This window comes from Hirundo rustica, chromosome 7 (assembly GCF_015227805.2).
Source record: "Hirundo rustica isolate bHirRus1 chromosome 7, bHirRus1.pri.v3, whole genome shotgun sequence".
In the NCBI taxonomy this organism is placed as follows: domain Eukaryota; kingdom Metazoa; phylum Chordata; class Aves; order Passeriformes; family Hirundinidae; genus Hirundo; species Hirundo rustica.
In genome coordinates, this window is record NC_053456.1 from 12,302,657 (window position 1) to 12,322,603 (window position 19,947).

At 41.2% G+C, this 19,947-nt stretch overlaps 1 protein-coding gene across 1 annotated transcript; it reads right to left on the minus strand.

The window, feature by feature from the left end:
- Positions 1 to 7,402: 7,402 nt before the first annotated feature.
- TMEM177 (transmembrane protein 177) lies at positions 7,403 to 19,537 on the minus strand. The gene is made up of 2 exons (XM_040069777.2): positions 19,385 to 19,537; positions 7,403 to 8,444 (listed from the first exon to the last, which is right to left on the minus strand). The coding sequence occupies exon 2, from the start codon at positions 8,428 to 8,430 to the stop codon at positions 7,480 to 7,482; it is 951 nt and encodes a 316-aa protein (XP_039925711.1). The 5' UTR covers positions 8,431 to 8,444; positions 19,385 to 19,537; the 3' UTR covers positions 7,403 to 7,479.
- Positions 19,538 to 19,947: the final 410 nt, after the last annotated feature.

A 19,947-nucleotide genomic window follows, 5' to 3' on the forward strand; every position in this document is an offset into this window, starting at 1 on the left:
AGGATCTCTAAATTGTGATTGCAAAAAAGCGACCTGAATTTATAACTTCCATAAAATGCTGGATTCAGCATTTCCTTTTATAAGGTGCTGCCATGCTTAATGAAAACTTCAATAAAAAGCTTGTCTGGTTCCTGATTTGATTTTTTCAATATTCAGTACAATATCTTTAGGTTAAAATGAAGAATGTGGAAATCAAAGGGAAATAACTGTTAGGGGATGAACACAATTTTCCAAATTGCTTAAAAGAATCTATATAATAATAATCTTTGGGATCACTGGCTTTTATTTTCCTATAGCAACTTCTAGCCATCACAGGCATATAATGAATGTCTGAACATTAAGAATTTATGTATGCTGCCTTAGATGAGCATAATTCTCAACTATTATTAATGAGGAACTGTAAAACACACTTCAAGTTTTATGCCTAAATGACATGAAGTTTCCAAAACCCATAAATACATCTGTCTATGGGTATCTACAGAGAATTATATAACATGCTTTTAAAACACGGTCACTGAGGCAGTGAAACTCATCTCAAATGAGAAAAGATCTTACAAGGAAAACTTTCTACAGAGTAATTCTTAGCCTGCTCTGTTGTCTGAAGTATTTCTATAGATGCCTTCATTCTAGTCAGAAAATAAAGAATAAAAAAATGGGGGAAAAAAGTGTGGGTTTTTTTTTTCCAAACCAGGCTTGTTATTTACATTATGGATTGATCTTAATTTTCAATCTTCCTTGAGAAGTTGATCCAGTATTTCATTATATAGTGATTAATTTAAGAATCAATGTAGCTTTAAAATAGTAATACAGATTATAGTTTTATCTTCACTTCCACATAAGTTAAATCTTTTAATAGCTACAGTGATGTAATTTACTAGGTTTCAGTTCTAAAATTCCACTTCTGATTTTTATATCACAAATTGTGGCTTCAGTCTTAGCCAATTCACCTTGATATTGACAATTATATTTGTGGTAACGGAACTCTGCGAAATTCCATTTTCTCTGGCTGGAAATAAGCAGTAGCATGGACCTTTGGGATCAGCACCCCTGGTAGAGCCAGGGTGGTATCGAAGTGCCACCTGTTGCTTAGTGCAGGCTGGAGAGGGAACCATCACAATGAGTTTCCAACGCCTTTAAATCGGGGCCTGCTCCAGTGAAATCTGCAGTGGCAGAGCAGTAACTGCTTCCAGGGCAAAGGAGTGCTCAGGAGGAGTTGGTTTGGGTAAGGGAGCTGAAGCAGAAGCTTTGTGTTACCTGGAGTACCTGGAACAGGCCTGCATACAGGGAGCTGGGAAGGGATGGGAAAGGTGCTACTTGAGGATGCACTGAGCAGATAACCCAAAAATCAGATTCAGATGGTTACAGAAGTGTATTGCAATCCTTGTGCAGTGCACATTCTGTAGCAACATCAAGACTTAGAGTACGTAAGGAACATGGGATTATTTTCCTTGGTTTTGCCTACGCTTTTCGCCCTCATTCCAAACCCCTCATCCTTGTAAGACTCATTCCAAATATTTTGTCAAAAGTAAGTGTTCTTTTCAGCAGACAAAACCCAACAAGCCCCTCTGCTGCTGCTCAGTGGCAGGTGATTAAAACCCATCAATAAAGTGCTCAGTGTAACTGGCAATATAAGCAACGTAAGAACCCACAATTCTCAAAGCCTGTGGATGTGCCTGAGCTAAGTCAACACCAGTACAAGCAGCTAATAGCACTACATTAGTTACAATTTCTCACCATACCTCACCTAGCCAGAAGTATATGAAATACCCTGCAATTTTCAGGATCAGGAAACAAAGTTTCTAAGGGCTTAAAGGGAACAGCAGCATCTTAAAAGTGACAGAGGCAAATTAAGATCAAAAGTGAACTGGGTGCCATAGACAGCGAAGAAGAAATACATCTTTTAAAGTAATGCTAAATGGAAATTTCAAAAGTAACATTAAATGCTTTTCTTGTGGCAAAATAGGAAAGGTTTTAACCGCAATGCCTATTTTTCACGCAGTCAAAAGTATTTTTCCCTGAAAAAACATGTAGACTAAATGTAGTAAAACACAGGGGAATTGAAGCTGCTGTGGTCTGTGGCAGGTAAGTACTGTAGGAAAAAGTAGGAGGTGCAAATGAAAGTGCAAGTGCAGGCAGCAAGTGAGCCCTTAAAAGTTCACAAATCTTGCTTGAGCAAGCTAAAGCAGCTTGTGAGATGAGTCAGCAGGCAGAAGGGGCAATTAGAGTAACAGAGCAACGGGAAATGCAACAGAGAATGAAGAAACAACAACATTCCCACTGGAAAATTTCCAGCATATGAGAGAAACAAAGCTTCCAGAGGTCAGCAGGTCTGCGCTAAACCACTAAACAGTTACTGGATGAAAGTTGTTTGGATACTGCATTTCCTTTCTTCATATTCACTCCACAAGAACTGCTGGGACTGAACCTGGGATCAGGCTCACAATGTCTTATGTTTTCTAAATAACTCTTAGTCACCCTAATGAGATCTGCTGTTTTGCAAGACTTCTACAGAAGTAGTTTTGCCATACACAAAGGAGGACACAGCTTCAGCTTCGCCTGTTACTCATTTATATTGAAAGAAGCTGTTAACACCTTGACTACATTTACAAGGTAATGCTCCTGCAGACCAAAGTAGAAAGCGATTCTGAGAATCCAGGTCAGGACTGGAAAAGGGACCAACTTTCCAGATGATGGAAGTTCAACCATGGGAGGGGAAAAAAAAAAAAAAAAATCTAAACAGGAGAAAGTTCTCCTGTAAGCATGATTTGGGGGGACAATTATTTTTTCAAAACAAGCAGAGAGCACCACAAATTCCTCTGGCAGTATGTTTTTTCTATGAAAAAACTAAGGTAGGAGTCAAAAAAAACTAAGGTAGGACTCAAAAAACCCATACACCTGGGTTGGCTGTGTTTATCCAAATGCATTTTTGGACACAAAACTGAGTTTTTAAGAGCACTCTTTCTCTCAAAATTGGAGACCAGGATAGATTCCAGCAAACTTAGTCTTACTGTGGAGAGTGAAAACTTCCAACTGCAGAGATACTTGAGTGCTCATTTCTGGCTATGAAGCTTAAGAGTTTGGCTTGTGCTTGCTCAAATGGGAAAAACAGACTCGTTTCTGGCCAAATTTTAGTACTTTTCTCCACTTTATGGATTTGGCAGTTTGAGCAGCCTGAATATACTCACTTCAGCTTAACAAACCAATATATTCTCAGTGAAAAAGATGCCCAGCAAGACATCCATAAGCCATTTTTCAGTGCCTTCAGTTTAATTTGTCTAACATACCGGTGCCTGGAGAATAACGACATTGTTTTCCTGTTAAGTCTGGTTTTGACAACAACCAAATTTCTCTCTTCCTGAAGGTGTCCTCCTTATTCCAAAATCTTAAGTATGTTTTCCTACATTAGCATTCTTCTGCTTGAAAGGCATGCTGCCTTTCAGTAATATGCACTTCCAGCTGGGATGAGTGAAATCAAGGAGGGACTGGATGCATGGACAGCAGATTGTCTGCAAATTACTTACTTTTATATGAATGTAATCACACCTGCCACATGGATTTTTAATGAGCGGGAGCAGATAACAGTTGCAGGATACAGCCTACATACTGCATATAGCAGCACTCCTTGATGGATCCCCTGCATTTGTTCCTCTGGTGAAAGCCACCTGTGTCTCAGTCACAGTGATTTGATTCAAACTTTCAAATTGACACCCCACCCATGCAAGCCACACTTTGTCACTGTGGTTGTTTCACAACTGCTACAGCCAAGGGCAAAGCGACAGCGGTAGGTTCTTCCCGGCATCACCTCTCCCAACACCACCTCGTGCAGGGCAAGAAGCTCCACAGCTCTGCAGTCAGCTCTCTCACCACCTTATCTGTCAAATTCTGGAAACCACTGTAAAATGAAAACGGGTGGCTCTACTGTAATAAAACAGACTGTTTCCTAAAGGACAACTACACTTCAACTGAACCCCTCTGGGCAAGTCCACATACTTTATTAACATGCCACTCGGGTGGAGATTTCCCTCTCTCTGAAGCTCCTGCTTCTGTTACGTAAAGTGCTAGAGAAGCCAGATACCTGTAACAGCTGAATCAGGAATTGCTGTAATCAGATGACTTCCACAGCTTGTTTGTCTTCAAAAAACTGTCTAGCTGTCAAGTCTTGCTCTTTTCTGACAACTTTATGTTTTTGACCATTAAAAACAAGCTGAATGTATCTCCACAATGAGAAACTGCAATTTTTAGGGTAAAGAAATATGTGAGTCAGGTCCTGGAGTACATTTCTTGCACTTCAGTGGGAATTCTGAGCAAAGCACCTTGGTGACCCTCATCTCTTGCAGCATCACCCACTAAAGCTTTATGTAGCTTTAGAAGAATCACATTTATATAAAAAAGAAGTTACAAGGATAATTTTCTTTTCAGTTAGCTAGAACATTCAGGATAATAATGCAAATAAACCAGTCAAGCAAATCCCTCTTTAAACTAGATTGTATCTAAATTTAAACTAGCAAGTCATATTGGTCATTTGCTACTCATACTTCTTCATCCTTTAATCACTTTACCTGACAGAGAGCTTCGTATTTGTAGACAGTAGCCATTTTTATGAGAGCTCATTATTCCACTGACACCTCTTCTTTTAGTTTCTAGGCTTAGACTTCTTTTATCCACATCTCCTAGCAATTCCTTTTAGCTTAACATTTTTTTGTTGCTTTTCTACACAAAAATTTGTACAAAGCCTGCCTTGTCTGGGAAGCAAAAGACAGTTAATACTAAAACAAATTCTTCAAATTCCTCAGATTTTCAGCTTCAGAGCTGGGGGTGGCTGTTCACTGGCACGATTTACAAACTGATTTCTTTGGCCTTTTCTGGGCCACTGAATGAACTTGCTTTTCCACACCAGACCATTCTTTGTATGGAACATTTCCACCTTTAATTCTGGGGTGCCTACTTCTGGTGAACTCTCAAAAGCAGACCATTTTTGTCACCAATATTTGGAGTTCATGTTTGATTTCAGTGATAGTTCTACCTACAGAAAAACATCTGCAGTATAATAAAAGACTTTTCATGAGTACTGTCATGGCCATGTATTCAAGTTGTGCTATTCTTACTTGCCAAATAGCAAGGGTGATCTTGCAAACAACAATTACCTGGCAAGACACACACAAAAATCTTTTTCCAGGACAACCTGCACATTCCCAAAGTTCAGGGAAATCGTACTTAGCAGTTGTGATTGCAATTCCTGTTTTCCCTATATTGACAGTATGACACTGTGCTCAGCTATACAGAGATGGAGGATGTAAGGCCTTGGCAAGAATCTGTTTTTTGAAAGAAGGGGTATGCACCTTGATGCTAGCCAGCCCTTCCTTACCAACACCAGTGTGCCACAGCAAGTTCAAAGAAAACTAAATGGGACACAGCATTTATAGATACGTGGAGCTTCTTGAAGAATCCTGCTGTAAGAGTCAAGGGAAATGCACAACTGCAAAACCTATTAGCATCACTGGGGCTTTACACCCTGACAATGTCAAATAACCACACTATCTGCAGGCATCTTGATGAGAAGCAACAGTAAGGTGTGGTAAAAGACAAGTAGATTAATTTCATTCTGTTTAAACTGCTACTTGTTGTAAATCTCCAAGGCCTTGATTTCCTCTCTGCACTCTTTACAGCAGCTCCTTCAACCACATAAACCAAGCAGGCCAAGTTCTCTCTGAGAATATTTCATAGAGTTTAGACTTGTCTGAAGGAGTAACAGGAGGATGAACTGAACTCACAGGCTCTATAAACCAGGAATTATGTTGCAGTCTTGAGTCACTGCGTCACTCTACCAATAAACTTCTGTCATGTCTTATATTGGATTTACCCGGAAGGCCAGTAAAAAAAAAAAAAAAAAAAAAAAAAAAAAAAAAAAAAAAAAAAAAAAAAATCTGCCCAAAGCCTTTAAAGACTCCTACCTAAAGGTAAAATCTCTTTTTATTCCACAAACCAGGCAATTTTATCAAACTCTTTCACAAAGGACACAAAACAATAGCTTTATGCCTTACAGTCAGAAAAGCACCAGAGAGGCATCTCATGATTTGATTTGATGACAAATGCAAGCAATTGGTGATGTTTCAGAAGCACGTGGCACAGATTACTTCAGCAGAAACTCAAACATCTCACACGCATTGCTTCAGCAATGGAAAGCAACAGCAGAGCTTCAGCAGCCAAAGTATCAATTTTATGTCACCGTTGTCATTCAAAAGGAAAACAGAACTCAGTAATGCTTTGAGCAAACACAGGCATGACAGTTCCTATTGTAGCAGACGAAAAAAGGACAAAGCCAGGGCAGAGAGGACGCTCAGCACATCTCTGACTGACAAGACACAAAATAATCAAAGTTGCTGGTAAGAATGTCCACAGGGGTAAGGAGAACTACTCTGATGTCACCAGGGAGAGCTACTGGAACAGCAATAGAAACATAGAAAAGGGAACCACGAAGTTTCACCTTGAAAATCAAAGTGAGGCTATAGTGGAAAGTTTACTACAAATGCACAAAAGACTCCTCCAGAAGATTAGTAATCCTGGGCAAAGCTTGGCCTACCAGACAAAATCTTCTTAAGCCAGTTGGACACGGAAGAATAATTTCCTTTGGCAACTCTTCATCAAAGACTTCACCAATTTCTGCACCAAATGCCAGACTTAGGTCTCATACCTTGCCTTCACGGACATCAGAGGTGACATACCTCTACACGTATTTTTAAATGAATTGAAAAATTTTACCAAAGCAAGCAGAAAAACCTTTTCTCAACATGCTTATCCCACTTGTGAGAAAACAACCAACCCAGGACAGTCCTGTTACATACTACTGCTCCTGGGAAATGTTCACAGTGATGCTGCAGTCACCATGTCCTGGAGAGAGCAGATTTAAGCAAATGATACATATATTGGTAATAATCTAGTACTAGTAGGAATAGCAGCATAAGAATATACAGAGCACAAGAACTCACACAGAACAGAAGCACTCTGTGTCTTGATATTTATGTAATCACAGAGACTGCCCATACAGACTGCCCATTTTTTAAAATATCTTTGTATTGTTCCATAGGAGAAACAGCAAACACTCCAATTTAAGTGACAATGATCCCAAAACTCTCCACTGGACTTGCCCTTCGCAATTTGCCAGACTGAAATGGCAGGAAGGGAAAGCAGCATATCAGAACTTCCAGATCAGTGTCTGAAAAGTTTCTCTTCTCAGCAGTCTTGTGATTTGAAATGCACACAGAACTGAGCACTTCGGAAGCAAGCCTTTAATATTTTAAGAGAGAATTCTTTATTCAAGAAACGTGCAATAACTCCTCCTGAACTATATGCAAAAATAAACCCCAAAATTCTAATGAAGATACAAAAGTTAAAAAAAAAAAAAAAAAAAAAAAAAAAAAAAAAAAAAAAAAAAAAGCAGCACAGCGGTGTTCCAAAATACATAATTCACAAGTTTAAAATTCAAGCACTCCCATCTGATGTCTGGAACTCTCTTAAAATATTAACAATCAAAGTTCTCCGGTAAGTGTACGGGGTATATTTTATTCTGAACCAGTGCCTTGGGAAAAGGTTACCACTCGGGGCATACATTTTCCTCCCTTGTTTGCCCATCAGACCACGAAAAATCCTGTTGCGGGACAAGATTTTATCATAAAATTCAAGGCCACCTCTGGCGTAGTCCTGGGAAAGCCTGGCTGCCTTGCTGTCGGCCCTGCAGTCCAGGTGATAGGTGACGGCATCGGAGGAGACGTAGTAGCAGAGCAGCCCTCCCATGGCAGTGACGAGGTTACAGAGGCCACGGAGGATGGCGGGGCCCGTGGACAACCCCAGAAGCAGCTTTAGAGCCCTCCCACAGACAAACGTCCCGGCCAAGCAAGTGGGAGCCACGACTGCGCTTGCTAAAGGGCTGCCATTCCGCAAGTACACGACTTCTCTGGCAATGGCAAACTTCTGAGCTTCAAGGGAAAATGTGAGAGCTTCCCTCAAAGCCATGCCTTCGCTGCTCTCCCAGTCTACTTTCTTGCCATTTATTACAACAAGATGGTTGACTATTCCTTTTTTATCCTCGGCTGTGCTATCAAAGTTAGGTGGGATGCCCACCAAAGAGCCTGCGGGCAGCCAGGGAATTCCAGCGCTCACAGGGTGGAAGCCAGAGGCTGCAAAGGCTCTGTAAGACTGAGTGGACTTCACACCAGTATCTTGAAGGACATCCTGAAACACACCACAGAGCGTCTCTGAAAGCTCAGCTGGCTGCCCCGCTGACCAGCACTCGTGCAACAGTTTGAATGTCTGCTCAGGAAACACATGATAGGAAAGGTTAGTGCCAAGCAGTCCCACGCAAGAAACGGCCAACACAGTGATCTTGTGCTTCTCTAACCACACAGACGCCTTCCGCAGGAACCGCACCGCCATAGTCCAATCCTAACCTGTTCGTAACACAAAATCGGGAATTAAAGTGTGCACAGACAGCACTACAAAAAACCCCAAACAACTAAAGCCAAAAACATGAGAAGAAGCAGAGCACAATAGCTAAAGAAACATTTTTTTACATTAACAAAACACAAAACATCTTTACAGAGGAAGAGATATGCGATAATTCTTGGGTCTTGCAACACAGGATGATGGATATGAAGAATTAACTTCTTCCTTTCCTCCAGTAAATCAATTTACCGCAATAAAGACAATACTAAAGCCACCAGACTTCCTCCTCCCGCAGCAATCAATACACACCCTGTATTTACCCAACATACTTGTCTAGTCCTTGCAAGCACAATGCCACTATACAGTTATAGGTATTGAGGTCAGAAAGAGACAATAATTTGATCAGACTATGCCAACCTCCTCTACAGTACAGCTGCAAAAATTTTAATCAGAAACCTGAATACTAAATTCAATAAGCTGAGTTTGACTACAGCTTTCAAAACAGGGTCAAATTTTGATTTGAAAAATTTCAGGAGACAGAATTTTCCTTTAGGAGTTAGTTCTGATGGATAGTCAAGCTCATGATTCAAACAAAAAATCCCAAACAACAAAAAAACCAACCAACCAAAACCCAAAAAGAACCAGTATGTGTTTCTTCTACACTGTTTGTTTTGTTTTCTTTCAGATTTCAACTTCCAGGCAGTGGTTCTAGCTTACTCAGCAAAAAGCTATTTTCAGAGAGCAGCATGCTTTCAGCAACTAGTTTTAAAAATTTGTCTCTGCAATAATTTCTCTGACAAATACTATGTTCAATATAGAGCAGAAACTGAAACATAAATTGTTTCAGGGCCTATATTATGACTCTTTAAATAAGCAAATAAACTTAAAAACTTTCAAACCTGCCAACTCGTTCAGTTCAAGAGTCCTGCTTCTCTTGGGAAGCATCAGTTCTTTTTATGATCCAAGTTTTTATGATCCTGTGCTCTGCCCAGGAAAGATCCAATCTCTTCTTAAAAAAAAAAAATTCTATTGGCTACAGGATTCCCACCTAGAATGATGCTACTATGAAGGTTTACAAGTGAATTAGACACCTAAATCCAACAAAAATCAGTGAAAACTGGATGCCACTCTTTCCATTTGCAGAGTCTCTTCTCTCAGGGCTTTAACACACAAGCGTCATAGAATCTTGCTGCAGCTGTTAAAGACATGAGTGCTTCCAGCTGTCCTCACAGGAAGCTGAGGTGGCAGAAGGAAACTGTGCTTTGATACAACAACTAAAGTCTTAGCGTGGAGCACCATCGAAGGTGGGTGGCAGCTATGTTGCCAGGCTTTGTATGGCAGCAGCTGAAACAGGGACATATGCTCTCCTTCCACATGTGCTGAACAAGAACTTCTCACACAGGGCTGGAGTGGACAAATGGGGTCTGTAACAGCACTGAGCAGCACTACAGGACATGCCAGCATACACCAGTCATGAGCAATAGCAAATGAGCGTTAACCACAGGGAAACAAAAAGAGATTAATTTAAAGGTGGTGTTTTAATGATATGTTATCACTACTCCCCTCCTAGAAAGATCTTTCAGACTGTAAATTCACCAGGGGAAGAATAATCTTGTTTAATGTTTATGCTGCTCTGAACACACACTGAGTGCTTAATAAAAACAATGATGTATGTAATCATACAGTAATTTAATTTGTATTTCTCAGTGTAATAACTAGTGGTATTCTTACATTCTGCTGAAGACAAAGGTGGTGAGGTTTTTGACAATGTTATTTAAGAAAAACATACTAAAGAGCCAAGAGCTTGGATGAAACCAAATTTTAGGAGACAATCTCCTTGATAATAGAAGTAAAAACCAGAAAATGGTAATACTTAAATGACTATTTTGAAGTTTATGAGCTCTTGGCAAATCTGGTAGTCTAGATCTGACTGAAAAAGGTTCTGTCATTTACAGTGCAGGGGGAAGCACTTCCAAGGGGATGATTTTAGGGAGCCTGTCACTTGATCCACATGTGAAGCTGAGGCAGGGATTTTACAGGTTTCTCCTGTCAGAGAATGCCCTCTCATTGGAGCTGGCTAACATCGTTTTAAGATCAGAAATGCTGCAAGTAAAAAAAGAAAAAAAAAAAATTCCTCTTCAGCCTACATCCACACCCATGTGGGAAAGGACAGACCACACTGAAAACTCTATTCTCCTTTCTTGCATATGTGATTTACACGTCAAACGCAAAAGTAAGCAGGAAATGCCAGAGAGTATTTGTCTTCTCATAATAGGAAAATAAAACCGCTCACAATACATTTTAGCATTTGTGCTTTAACAAACCATCCCCCAGAGTCACTGGAGATGCTCAGCTCCTGCAGATATCCCACTGCAATGGGACTGCATATGGCATAATTCTTTTTATTCATTAAATTTGTGCATTTTATGTAAGAGGAAAACAACCGGAAGCTGCAAGGCAATTTATATAGCCCATATCCTGCAAGTTTAATCGTTTAGTAACCATGAAGCCACCACCACGCTTACACAGCGGCCTCCCCCAAACGCTGAAGTACTTTCTATCTCTGTAGTGCCACAGGCACTTAATTCTCACTGAACTCAGAGAACGGTAACAGCTCAAGTTCAGACGTGGATAACTAGACAGGTTTGGCCATAACACGCGTGCGCTACTGCATTTATTGCTTTAAAATCGCACGCAGTCGTTTGGAAAGCCCAGCTTAAAGCACGCTCAATCAGGAAACGGGGCGCGGGCCGGACCCGCCTCCAGGACTCGGGCTGTCACGAAAATTAAAAATTACAGAAGAGGAGGGCGGCAGAAATCCATCACCCCGGGGCCCCGCCGCGGGAACCACCCGACCCCCGCCCCGCGGCCGCCCAGCACCTACCGCGGGTCCCGGGCCGAGGCGGCGCTGCGGGCGGAAGGGGCGGGCCGAGGCGCCATGGCGGGCGGGCGTGCTTCCCCTCAGAGCCGTGCCGCTCGCCCCCTGAGCCCGGCCTCGGGCCAGCGGAGCCCGGGGAGTCTCCTTCAGAGCTCCGACCCGCTGCCGTGCAGGGGAAGAGCGGGAGACACGCACCCCCACCCCTCACGGGGCAGCCGCAGCATCAGGCGGGACTGCCGCGCTCTGCCCGCGGCGTAAATTAGTTCCCTGCGCTTGTGTTCTGTGCTGTAACTCCCAGTGTTCTTCCTGCAAAATACTTTATATCTGTATTATTAATACAGCCCTCTCCAGGACAGGAATGCTTGCGGGGGAAGGCAGCAAGTGGCAGAGCTGGCATCCGTCGTGTAGGATTTGTTTTCTCTTGTCATTCCTTAATGGGAAGATAACACATGCAGGGATTTGTTTTGTTTTGTTTTTTGTCTGCTTTACAGTTCCTCTTTGCTCAGAGCAGATGGCCAGTGTAGTTTCTCGATTAGCCCGTGTGGGTTTGTTCCACAGCCCGGGCACTCGGAGAGCCCTGGAAAGATGGGAAATGCAGAGGTGGGTGGCTTTGGAAGCACGGGCATCCGAGGGTACAGCTTTGCCCCTGCGACGTGCAATCCTTGCAAAACAAGGGTACAGAATAGCTTTTGGCCAGGTTAGGATTTTATTTGGGTAGGGGATAGTTAAAGCTTGGGTTTGTCTCATTTATAGGAAGTTTGAACTGATGGAGGATGATTGTTAAGTGTCCCTTCACACTTCATAAGGTAATAATTTTTCACTATCCAAATGGAAATTATGCTGGGTAGTAGGTTGAAAGGCAACAGGATAGAAACAAAAGCAAGCTGTTCTTACTTTCTACTTATGATTCATTTTGACAGATCTTGCTTTCTTTGTAGCAGCCCCTGATTGAAGCATTTCTTACCAGTAAAGGTTTAGTTCCCAGACATTTTAGCATGACATTTGAATTCACATAAAAGGATTAAGATCGTTAAAATGAATACTTAGAAGTTCCCATTCAAATTCATGGAGGTTTTTAGGACTTTCATGGAAGTATCCTAATGAAGATATATATCCTAGATTTTTCCTGCTAGATGCTCTGATTTTTAGAAATGCTAGTGCTAAACAGGCCTGGCTAGGCATAGCCAGTTGTGAACAGAGGCTGGTAATGACAACCTTGGTTTTAACTTCCAAAAAACGGATTGCTAATTGCTAAGAAAACACACTCCTTCTTCATGACAGTTCTACCCTTAGGTTATGGTTTTATGCAGTATGGCAAGGCAGATGAATAGTTTGCTGCCACCCAAAGGGAGAAGTCGGAGGAAAGTTCCCACCATTTTCACCTGTCTCCCTCTGCTCAAAAAGAGCCACTTTCTGCTCAGACCCTCTTATGCACCACGTTTATCTCACTATTAGCAGAAAACATAGTAACAGACAAAAAGGCATAATTTTCTGCTAGGTAATCAAGCAGAATGGGAGCATTGGAAACTCTGAGAAGTGCCAAGGCTTTAACAGGGTATGAGGCAGCCAGAGGGGAAGAAAGAAAGAAAGAAAAAAAAAAAAAAAAAAAAAAAAAAAAAAAAAAAAAAAAAAAAGCGCTTCGCCTCCCTCTTTATATCTTTGGTCTGCAGCCTCAGCATGGAGCTTCGTCGTCTGCCAAAATTTACAGTTTGTAACAACTTAGAAACTGGATATTCATGCTTCCTGCAAATGTACAAAGAAAAAGTGTATGTAGGTGATGACAGACAACAGACTGCCACTCACTGAAACACACAGAGACTCTCAGGTTTTTAAAATCCCTAATCACACTAAGACTTACTTATCCTGTGGTGAATATAGAGAGAGGGTTGGGTGTGTTAGTGAAATCTGATTTTAAGAGGTCCTTCTGCACCAGCTGGAGGAAATCTAGAAAACAAGGATTTCTCACACTAAACCTGAAAAATCTGGCATTGCATTTTTACTATGGTTTCTCTTAAGAGATTTATAATAAATACGATTATTTAACAGACACCCCAGCTTCACTAATCACCACATTGGCACGGTTCTGGTTTCAAGAAGCAGCTGTGACACCAAGGAAGGTGAAAGAAGACCAACGTGCACCGTTTTTGATGCGCGCACACATCGTTGTAGTCAGGGATCCAGGGATATGGTCCAGTTCTAAATTAGCCTGCTAGGTGGTGCTGCAGGACACGCTCTGCCTTACCCGCTCAGGAATATGTTCCGGTTCTCTCATATTTTACCATAAGACAGAGGCACCTACCATCATCTGCCTCTCTCACTTGCAATCTGTATGTGTGAAGCCTTGTTGTTACATTAGGAAAAAAGAATGACATTTAAATAGAGAACTGAAAATCATTCTGTTTGCTTAATGATTTGTGTGGTCTTGCAGTCTATTTTGGTCATGTGATTTCCAAAGTGGAAATGTGAATGTGGTCAGTCAGTGAGTGTCCACCAGCCTAGAGATAAAGACATATCTCCCCTCAACATCTTCTTCCTCTATAGAGTCTATTTATTTGATTTATCTGCCCTTTTGTGCAAGTTTTTCCATAATCCATTCTCTAGATAGTAGTTTTAATGGAGGTGAGTAAGAACCTTATGATTTTGGCACAAATTTATGCAACACTGCATGTCCCAGGTGTCAAATGAAAGAGGCATTGCAGAAGTCTAGGATTAGGAAAATACCCTGTGTATGTCTGTAGAGCTGCATTGATAGCAGGAGGAGAGAGATTTCAAAGTCTGCAGGACACAGATCATCCTCCAGTTACCTGTGGATGCAATTGAGAAAACCAAGGAACTGGAGTGTGGACATTAGGGGGTTTTACAAGACATGAGGACAGAGAAGTCTGATGAAGAACAGAAGAAACGTTAGAGGGCAAAAAAATCCTGGAGTGAGATGTGTTGGCTGATCTGGGGAAGATCTTACTGTGAAGGAAGGGTATGACTTATGACCTTGCTGTTATGTTCAGCTCCCTGGCCTGCTTTTCAATATTGCTGAGTGTAGCGCTTCCGTAATGAACGCACAGAAGCAGTGCAACGCTCTGAAGCAAAACATATGCCTAGAAAGTACCTGTACTAAGGAGCCTGACAATGCCCTGTGCTGGAACTGCTTCCAACTCAGCAGAAAATGCATTGAAAATTGCTGTATTAAGTGACCTTTGATGTTCTTGACAGGTGCGAAAAGGTTGAGCCTGTTCGTACTTAGTCATTTTACTGCACTGAAGGGGAAGAAGAGCTTGTGGCAAGATGGGCTTTTCAGCCTGTCATTCTGAGCAAGTTGCTTGTCTCCAAATTGCAGCAAATAGCACAGTGACAGTAGGACTGAAGTATGCACAGCATTGAGCAAAAGCATGAAGGTGCAGCTCTTCGGATTTCACCAGTTTATATTGTTGCAAAGGGAGGATAGCAACAAATATTGATAAATATATCCTTGCCTATCCCATTCCCACTGCACCTCTTTGTGGTCTCATGTGTTCTACCCATGGAACATTCACACTCACCAGCTGATGGGGAATACAACTGCAATTTTTGCCTGTATTCCAAGATTTTGCTATTGGCTCAGCCAGTACAGGTTTGAAGCCACATTTTCATTTCTGTATTGGGCTTACGGAGAAGGTTTGGCTGAAATAGCATTCTTATGTTGATAATCAAAGCCATGCGTAAGAAGTAATAGGAATGAGAATAAAGTTCCCACCTCCTTGTTAAACGTCTTCTGTTGAAAAAGACAACTATTTTTCTTATTCCTGGGGTGTGCGCATGTTATTAAAGATAGATACCTTGTGTTTCTTCTCAATATGGGTAAAGTAGACAAGCAAAATAAAGGACAAACATTCAGAAACACAGCCATGGGAAGAGAAGAGGGAATTCTATTTCTGGTCTCAAATCAAACCTTCAACCCCCAGCATCCAAGAAGGATTAAAAAGATGACTAATTTTGTTGTTGGTATTGGCAGGTATATAGATCACAGTAAAGCACAGAGTCTTTAGAGAAGCTGGGAAGATATTTCCTTCCTAATGTATCACAGCTTGGAACTGATCAGGGATGAAAAACTAGTGTTTTAGAAGCCATAAAGAGGCTGCAAGTCATTTGGATGGCTAGACAACTTTGGGACTGACTTTCCTTTCCAGAGTCTTTGAAGTATTGATCTGCTGATTCAGACCTGCCTAAACCTCAGACAGGCTCTCTGTGACAGCAGACACAGAAAAGGGAAAATACGCAGGGTTTTTTTTATCTCTTTGCTACTGCATTTTCAGATCTGGGGGCTAATTGTACAAGCTTCCTCACCTCTATCTGGATGTACCAGAAGCTGATAAAGAGTGAGCACCCTGTGAAGTAAAAGAGAAAATCCTTCCATCAAGCAGGACTCCTTTGAGTATAATCATCAAAAACTCCTTGATCTGAATGTGCTTTGCAATCTCTGCTGAAGCTAATAGACACACATCCACGTTTTTTAGGCGTGACTGTGGTGGTGCTACTTTGTGGTTGGACTAGATGATCCTGAAGATCTGTTCCAACCTTGATTCTGTGATATCCAGGTGAGCATGGGTGCTAGTGGAAAATCTGGATCCCTGCAACAGAAAGCTGAGAAGCAAAACCACCTGCAGATTCTGGTCAAATCAATTCATGCTGAAGTCTGTGGTTCAGCAAGTAGTCTACTGCTATTTGAAACTGCTTCAGGTGTATCCTTATTGTGCAGACAGACCCTATACCACGTGGTATTTTACATTGCATTAGTTGTCGTACAGACACCAATGTGATGTCATTTGGTGAAATCAAAGAAAACTGACAAACATATGTTCATTGTCTAGCCTGGGATTTCTTGGCAGTGCACATGAGCCAAGCTGTTAACCAGGATGATTGCTCACTGTCTATAACTAATACAGCCTTCATTTTTAAGACCTCTGGTCCTGCAATTAGCTAGCTCTCCTGAAAGGAAGGCACTATAGTGAATTAAGATGTCATATCTTCATAATACAGCTAATTAGCACCATTTCCCTTCAGAACTGGAAGAAACGTGTCTTGGGAAGGGGAGGATGCCAATTCTTAGAGGCAATTCTGTAATATTTAACAGATTGAATCGCACTGTCTAACCTTGAGATTATCTAAAGTTACTGCAAAGGCAATGATATTTGAAAGCAAGTAGAAATTGGGGCTGTTTCACTGAGTCGATCAGCCTAGGTGGTCACTGAGCACTGCTCCACGGTGGGAGTACTTCAGAAATGTTGTGACCTTCCAAGGAGGTCCTTATCACTGCAAATAAAGGTAATTTTCCCTGTCTCATTAAAAGCTGTGGAAGCTACAAACAGAATACCAGCTATTCTAAAACACAGTACATCCTACTGTAGCAACAGACCAGAGATTCCACTCTGCCTCAAGTCAGTTGAAAAGACATCCCAGTTCTAGGGAAGAGCTATCACTAGAAATAACAGTATTAAATTATGAGAAAAAGCAAGATGAATGTTGAAGTGTGATCTGTTTGGAACTTTGGATTCCTGTTAATTCAATCTGTTTAAGACTTGCCTTACTCAGTGTTCTTACCAAAGCTCAGATCCACATCTTTACTGTCTAGGAAAAGGAGACTCATGCTGATAATAGTAACAAAAGACACATTCTGTTAATGCAGGAATCATTTTCTTTGGCAGTAGAAATCGGGCATTTTCTTTATGTTACCCTACTGATTGCAGCTTGCACAGGGCTTTGCTGGGAAGCTGGAGACTCAGGCCCAACCTGTTGAGTTTATCATTCAAAGATACTTGGCTACAGTTTCTTTCACCACTCTCAAAGTAGCATCTAGCTTTTTTTCCTCAGTCAGAGGTCTTACTTTAAAATACTTCAGAAAAGGTCATGTTGAGAGGACGGGATCACATATAGCTGTAACACACAGCTTTTTTCTTGGACAGCATATGTAAGAGGAGAAAAATAACAGCTTCTGAGTGGGAGCTGATCAAGTCTTACACAGAGTGCGTGGAGCAGAGAGCAGCTACAGTAAACCAAAGCTGTTCTCCATAAACCAACCGCTCTGCAAGCCAGGTGAAATCTGTCTGCTTTGGCACTGTGGTATGCCTGTGTGTAGGAGGGAAGGGGTCTGATCCCACTCTCTTCTTGGGAAAACGTGTTTGGTCACTGAACAGTCCACATTTCTGCTGCACCAGTCACTTAAGGATCTTCCAGTACTTTAGGAAACTTTTTGAGCTGTTCTTCAGACTGCACAGATCTCTGAGACTGCACATCCTGCAGCTTTATACATGACTGGATCAACTCATGTGTGCTTGCAAATTAATTAAGTTTTGAAGAGATTCCCTCTCAGCTAAAAAGTCTAAGGAAAGCAGTATCACCTAGGGAGACTCATTCCTGTTTAAGCAGTAAATTTGGGTTGAAAGAGATAGGTTTGTTTACATAACTATGTAAACAATCTCTCATTTATCTCTATCTCTTTAATCAAATACTAGCTTTCCAGGTCAATGGCTTTTTAAGGATAGGTACTAAAGTGAAATCTGGATACCATAATATCAAGTTCATTTATATATCGACTGCCACTCCAATTAAATGTTGCTGGTGGTGCCTGATGAAGTTGGGGCTACATACAATTTCCTGTAGCTGCCTTGCATCAAAAGCACCCCAATCTGTAAAGGCAAGCTCTTAAGAAAGGTGTTTTGAGTACCTTTTAAAATAAGCATTGAAGACCTACACAGCTTATGTAGTTGTCACTCACAGTCACACCAGAACAAAATTTTATGTTGTCTTCCAAGAGTTGCCCAAAACTAAAATCATCCAGATCTCATTACTGAAAAGTGAAGAGCCACAGGTTCAGTGTTATTTAAAGTGAAAAGCACGCTCATAGTATAAAACAATAACCGCTCAAATCTGTGGACTTTTTTCACATCCTACAAATAACTCTCCATGAGGAAAAATAACCATGAAAACCCAGAGACAAATCTCAACCCAACCAGTGTCCTATGAAAGGGAATGTACATTGGTTTGCAGAAACCAGTTTTGTTTCAGAGAGCTTGTTGTTTGTATCAGTGGTGTTAAACCCTCTTCAACCATCCTCATGACTTGTTAATAAAGTAGAAACCATTGTTTTTCCCCAGCTGAAGGTGTTCTCCATGTTAAAATATAAACAAGGGATTGAGAAAGTTGGTGGACTATGGTGAGGATAAAATGCTGGGTGCAGATAAACAAGTATGAAACTCTGTGACAAAGAATATGCAAGGCAGGGACCTGTGACTGCTAGACCACACCTGCAAAAGGCTATTAGGACCAAAGTTTGTATGCCACAAGTCACAAGGGAAGACAGAGGAATAATTGATAATCCACATTCTGAAAAAGAAGTTGGTAAATACCAAGAATACTTCTGATAAATGCAAACCAATCTCCCTGCTAATCTGGATCTGATAACAGTGACTGATTGCACAGTTGCATCTGGGGAATCACATGGGACCTGGCAAACTGGAGAGTCAGTCAAAAAGTTGGAAGCTGCATTGAAGGAGCTGTCCATATTATCCATAAAAACAAAGGAAAACTTAACACCTATTATGATAGCTACTTACTGGATAGCTTGTCATAGATAATTTAGTGCTAAAAACAAAGTCGGGAGCAGCCATATCAAGTGCTACAGATAGCCAAAGTGCTTTTCAGAGAGGGACAACATCTAAGAACCAGGTGAGAAGGAGTCATGGTATCCACAGCTCGAAAACAGGGAAAAAAAAAAAAAATTAATAAGCATCTATTTCTGTCACATGATTTCCTCATGCAAAGTTAACAGATTTAAGCTTAAGAGAATTTTCAAAACATCACTATAACCAGCAAGAGCTGACTGCAGCTTACAGATCCCTCAGATACCAAGATTTTCATGCACACAGATATCATCCACAGAAGAGTTACAGGACAGGACTACTGTTCCTCAGTATTCTTAGAGACCACTCAGGTACTTGCTTTTTGCTCCATGCAAAAGAAGAACTGGAATGAACAGTTTACATGGAAACCCACACATAGACAGAAACCATAGTGCAGACCAAATCATCAACCAACCTTTCCAAGCCTATCCTCAGTAATGCAGCAAGTCAGGAGCAGCGTGAAAATCTTCATTTGCACAACAACCAGCAACATAGGGAGAAAAACAACAACAGTATAAGAAAAAACAAAAACACCCTTTCTTCCAAAACAGACTTAATTCACTAGTAACTTCTCCTCTCCCCCTTAAATCCCAGGTTAATTGATTTGTCTCATGATCCAGGCCACCTGAGTCTTGTTTCCTTTCTAATCTGCAAATTTATAAACATTAAGGACCAATTCTAAAGACGTGAACAGTGCTAATTAGTTAGCTATTTTACACAAAAATCAGGATCTCAGTTGTGTGTATAGTGTTGTTAGTATCGAGAAAGTATAATAAAAACTCTAAACCTAACCCCCCTGTTCTGTTAATGACCACAAAGACAATGTAATCCTGGCAGACCTTCTGGCCAAAAGAAACCCTGTGCCTGAAGGGTTCAACCTGCTTCTTTCATCTTTTATTTGGCTACTATATATCTTGCTTTAATCTGTAAAGCTGTCTATGGTACAAAATGTAGTCTATGTGCAATCTGAAATAAAGC

Bases quoted from the DNA above. Each gene is read 5' to 3' on its own strand.
- TMEM177 (XM_040069777.2), bottom strand. From the start codon at position 8,430: ATGGCGGTGCGGTTCCTGCGGAAGGCGTCTGTGTGGTTAGAGAAGCAC.